Genomic DNA, 5394 nt, shown 5'->3' with positions numbered 1-5394 from the left:
CGGGGGGGCGAGGGGGGGCGAGAACGGTCTGGGGGGGAGCCGGTGAGATCTGCACAGACAAAAGGAGGTGGGATAGGAAGCTGGCGGAGGAAAGTGAGATAATTAAGCCGATATTACACAGCAGGATTGGAAACAGTAGTTGGTTCCCCAGCTGCCCCCGCCTACGCCTTATTCGCTGCGCCGCCGTCTCTGACCTTAAAAGGACTAAATCAGATCAGACTGTGAGGAGCGAAGCGCGGCCCAGACACAGCGTTTGCCTCGCTTTACCCAGCAATTGTTCTCTTCAACTTGCAGGTCTGCGCTTGCCAAGTCCGGGCGACAGGGAAGATGTACGCCTGCAAGAGATTAGAGAAGAAGAGAATAAAGAAGAGGAAAGGCGAATCCATGGCGCTAAATGAGAAGCAGATTTTAGAGAAAGTCAATAGTCAGTTTGTAGTGAGTATTGCACTCCCTCGCGCGGCTCCCTGCTCACCTGCTGCGCGCTGCTCGTGTCCGGTCGGACGTCTCCTCCGCGCCTGCCGCAGGAGCGGTGCCAGAAGCTGACTGCCTTTGCTCTGCACCTGCTCCACGCGCCCTTGTCGAGCCGTGTGCCAGCGCATGCTCTGGGAGAGATGCCCCAGCCAAGGTGCCTGTTCCTGCCACATGATGCAGCATGATGCGTTTTACAGCTTTGACTTGCATCAGGGCTGCATCAGGCTGAGCTATTTTTATCCGCCGTGATTACCTGAATTCCCAGTGGCTGGGTGAAAGGAGCTTGGAGGAGACTGAAGGAGACTCAACCCAGATCAAAAGAGATTGGCTAGCAGAAGCATCTGGCCAGTGACGTGGAGCTGGTCTGCCTGATGTAGGGTGTTCCTGAGCCGAGCCAGCTCTTGAGTCTCTAAAAACTGCTCTTAGATTTTTTTTTTAAAAGGTGCTGTTATCTCAGCATCTGTCATGTCATTTATACTTATTTTAGGAAACACTATGAATACAACAGGTACATAAGTGCTTACTTACCCCTGGCAAAAGCAAAGAGAATGGCACATACTGTAAAGTGCTGGGTAGCTTTTAAAAGTGATGGGTGGCTTTTGGATTGTCTGATCGTTCCTGCAGCACCCACCAGAGCCTTGCGGGGGTGATGCTGACCTTCATGCCTCAGTGATGTCTGTTTGACCACCTCGGGACTGGGCTACCTGTGCCCTCCTGGGAAGCTACTGAGGAGAAAGGGGTTTTGACCCCTCTCCAGCAAAACAGTGCAGCGGGCGGTGGAGATTGCCTTGAGTATTAAGATTTCTCTTACATGCCGGGAATTGGTATGTTTGTTCAGCCTGTGAAGCTATCCGAGCCTTAACCTCGAGGGTTCTGAGGAGGAATAGGCTGGATTCAACAAACTGATCTCTAAAATGCTAACATCTGATTTTTCTGTGCTCCTAAAATGTATGTTTGCTGTTGTAAGAAGGCCCATGTCACATTCAGTCAATGTCTTGTCTCTTTCTTTAATGAAAAGTTAGTGCGCTCTTCTTGGCAGCCTGCCGAACTGTCACAACTGCGCTACTAATGTCTTTCTAGGTCAATTTAGCCTATGCCTATGAAACAAAGGATGCACTGTGTTTAGTTCTGACCATAATGAACGGAGGTGACCTGAAGTTTCATATCTACAACATGGGAAACCCAGGCTTTGAGGAGGAAAGAGCTTTGTTTTATGCAGCAGAGATTCTTTGTGGCTTAGAAGACTTACACAGAGAAAACACTGTGTACAGGTAAGCACTCTCTAGCCTTAGGACATCTTTCCTGTGCAGCAAAGGATTGCCACTCGCTGTAGTGCTGTACAGCTGAGCTGCCTTAGCACTTTGGCTGAAATTTTGCGGAGCCCTGAACAAATACAGTATGATTCAGTAATAACGGGAGGAAGCAGTTGCTGCACTAAATACATCCTGTCTAAATTACACAGAACTGACACAAAGCTCCCCAAACACTACCCCAGACTGCACTGGGTGACGTAAGAGAATTATAAAAGTTCCTTTAAAGAGATTTCATTAGGGAATCCAGTTTCTAGTTGGTACGAAACAGAGATCAGTCTATTCCAGCCTCAATTTTTATGAGTTAGATTGTATTCCATTAGGGGCTGCAGCACACTGGATGTGGAAAACCCACCTCTCCCATCCCAGAGGGAGCACAGTTAGTGCAAGAGGGTGTTTGAGATGCAGAGCATGGATTTCCACTCTGGGACACGAACTGGTTTGATCAGCTGGATTGGATCGTGGTGCTGGCCGTCGCGTGCCAGCCAGGGAAGGAGGCACATTCAGAGCCATGGAAGGGAGGCGTCCTGCTGGCAGCATCCCACCCGCTGCGGGTGCAGCCAGCGGGCAGGGCGCTGCCCGGCCCGGCTCCGGCAGCCAGCTCCGAGAAGGGCAGGTTTCACGTTCTCAGCTTCCAGTCACACTTACAGCTCTGTACAAGCACTATTCCAGGGCATCATAGGATTCGCTTGCCAGATAAGCAGGGTGATTGCAGACAGAGTTCTTGTGACTCCGTGAGGATTTATATTTTTAATCAACCACCAGTGTAGTTGTAAACAACATTTAATGTTTGTCTTCATCATCCCAGCTTGTGAAATCATTATTGCTGGCATTCACAGCAGAGGAGGTCCTGGAAATTGATGAAAGAACTTCAAGGATGATGATTAATAGACAATAATATGTTATTTTTAAAAAGTAAGCCACGCTTTAAATCATTTGATATGCCCATGAGTAACAGCCTTATGCACATGCTTGTATACCTAGAAATGTTCCATTGTTGTTCCTCGGAGGAGATCTCTAGCTACTGCCACTGACTGCCTCCCTGTGACTCCGATCTCACTAGCTGCCATAAGGAGGGCAGACAGATAACGCACTGATTTAGTTGGTGCTGAGCCAAGAAGGAGATTTTTTTTTTTTCCCCAAGGAACAAAATGGAATTAAGTGTTTAATGTCAACTGAAAAACCAAAAAATAAGTGACGTGTCTGGCTTCCCTTTTCTTTAAAAAACATCCCGCCACATTCAGAGAGTTTTAGGAGGTATTACAGTGCTTCTTTAAAAAGTACTAGATCACAGGCTTACTTTATTGGTGAAAATGACTGGTGCATTCATAACGTGGCTGGTCTAATGCCATGCTAACACCACTTTCCAATAAAACAAATTAGATCTGGCCACCTAAAACAAGAGGTGCCTCTGAAAGAAATGGCATCCCGCTTCCTTAAGCAGTTGTTTGCACGTTACTCTTAAGAAGAGTTTCTAGTTTACACCTCATAAGGCTCATTTGTTCGGATGATTAATTATATTACAGGTTCGTAGGTGACATTTTCTACGAGTATTTTAGGAGCGTCTGCAGAGACCCCTAATTTGTAATACTGTGGTGTGTTTTGGGACCTATGAGAAGTACTATACAGGTCAATAAAATACAGCTGCTAAATGCTACCGCTTTCTCAAGGTGAATAACTCATCACAAAACACTTATTCCTCAGACTTAATTTCATTTTCTGTGAACAAAATGCTTCTGAGTAAATCACAGCATCGGAAAATAAATCGCCATCTCACGGGCCGGTGACGCACGCTGCGGACGTGACCTGAGAAAAGAACCAGGCTCAAAGTCAGATCTATCTAATTCAGAATTCCCTTGCCAAACATAGCACTTACGTTACATTTCTCCACTGCATCGTGTTAGTAAAGGTTAATGGGTCATGGAAAGCAAACATAAAAAGTGCTGGTTCTCAAATTATTGAAAGATAATATACATAAAAATTCTTAATTTTATTATCTCTGTTATAGGTAGATATAAACATTATTTATATATATACTGTAATCGTGCCCAGAAGCTCCAGGCAGCATCAAGATCTCCTTGTCGTAGGCATCACACAAACACGCCATGAAGCCTTGTCCACCATGGTTAATGGAGCTGTTCCCGCTGTCCGGTGCAGCCACACGATGCCCCGTTGCCATTCCAGCGCGGGCGCGGTGCCAGCAGTTCGTGTTTCAGCGTACTTAGGCAAGGCCAGTTCACACAGGGGAAGCTGTACCAGTAGGAAGTAGCTTCACATGTAACCGCATCCCCCGGGGGTTTTATTTCTCCTAGACACTTCAGTACAAGTATCACATTCCTCCTGGGCGCTTGGAAGTGTTGGGCACGCGGAGGAAGCCAGCTTGATCCTGGGGAACCAGAGATCTGAAAACAGAAGTGGCAGCGGATGGCTGGGGCGAAGGGATGGCTGCTGTAACTGCCCTAAAGCACGGAGGACTGTCAGGACCAAACTGCTGCTCTCAGAGTCCTCACGGGCTCTCTCCTTCTCTTATTCAAACAACATTTCCCTCCTTGCACGCAGGATTCCTGTCCTTTGGCCACAGTTACAGCTTCGGGCAGGGCTAGTGACTGCTGGAGCAGAAGATGAAGTAACTGATGAAGTCTGAGTTCTTCAAGGAAGTAGTTTTTAAGGGATTCAGAATCACAGTTTAGAAATCGATAGGAAATCCCTCGACCGCGTTGCTGCAGCATTGGCACCCTTCTGCTGATGGGCAGGGAAAGCCTCCGGTGGCACGTTGAACAAAGCCACGGCTTCTCCTCAGCACTCGGCTGCCCTGCAGAGACCTCAGTATTGTTTATGTGGAAAGCAGTCTTGGAACCAGTGGGCACGGGGGAAGTTTATCCTGAGAGGTCAAGCAAGCAAGAAGAGGGCTCTATGTTTTTGCTCGAAATAATAAATACAAAGGAGACACAGTTTGAAATTTTAATCTCAGCATTGTCGGAACTATACCATTCCACTCTCCATTCACAGGAAAATTCACGGCGCGCAGGGCGGTACAGCTTGCAGCGCGGGGCAGGCTCCCGCCCCGGCTCTGTGCGGTGCCCCGGTCTCCTGGCGTGCGGGGTTCTTTTGCACGCCCCCCTCTCTCTGCTCTGTGAGAAGAAATGTGTCTTGCTGGGAAGCCCAGCCCTAGTCAAGCTGGGGCACAAATGTGAGGAGGGCTTAGGAAAAGACGGGGCCAAGCACTGCTTGGATCTGCAGCAGGCTGCACACTGCATTGCAGGAGGAGTCAGTCAGATACAGGTCAGGGCATGATGGTGTGAACTGCAGCAGTGCATTTTTCCTGGCCTCACCCGGCCACGCCGGTGCCTTATCCGTGCTCCTGAGCCAGGACAGCCCGCTCCCATCACACGGCCCTGCTGGGACGCTCCCTGTCCAGCGTGTCCCACTCTTCCCTGTGACACCTGCAGGTCCCATCTCCAGTGGCTTTGCTCCCACGCTGCACTGGCAGCAAGCTGTGCCTCGTCCCTGCTCAGTGGCACGGGGAGGACATCCCACTGCCTCCGGGGATGGCAGCAGCTCCCAGGTCCGGAAAACAGCCTCGGTCAAGCAAGGGGGTTGGAGCGTGGCTGGC

The 5394-nt window shown here is 49.1% G+C and overlaps 1 protein-coding gene across 1 annotated transcript in view; it reads left to right on the top strand.

Annotated features, from left to right (window-relative positions):
• Positions 1-5394, top strand: part of LOC104491208 (G protein-coupled receptor kinase 5) — a gene marked incomplete at both ends in the record, with an annotated part of 46484 nt that overhangs the window by 37819 nt on the left and 3271 nt on the right. The window contains 2 exons of the mRNA XM_010133597.1: positions 295-435; positions 1552-1742. Coding sequence (XP_010131899.1) covers positions 295-435; positions 1552-1742 — 332 coding nt within the window. The remainder of the gene's footprint in view (positions 1-294; positions 436-1551; positions 1743-5394) is intronic.

Source organism: Buceros rhinoceros, unplaced genomic scaffold (assembly GCF_000710305.1).
Source record: "Buceros rhinoceros silvestris isolate BGI_N320 unplaced genomic scaffold, ASM71030v1 scaffold18640, whole genome shotgun sequence".
Taxonomy (NCBI): domain Eukaryota; kingdom Metazoa; phylum Chordata; class Aves; order Bucerotiformes; family Bucerotidae; genus Buceros; species Buceros rhinoceros.
This window is presented reverse-complemented; position numbering and strand designations above follow the sequence as displayed.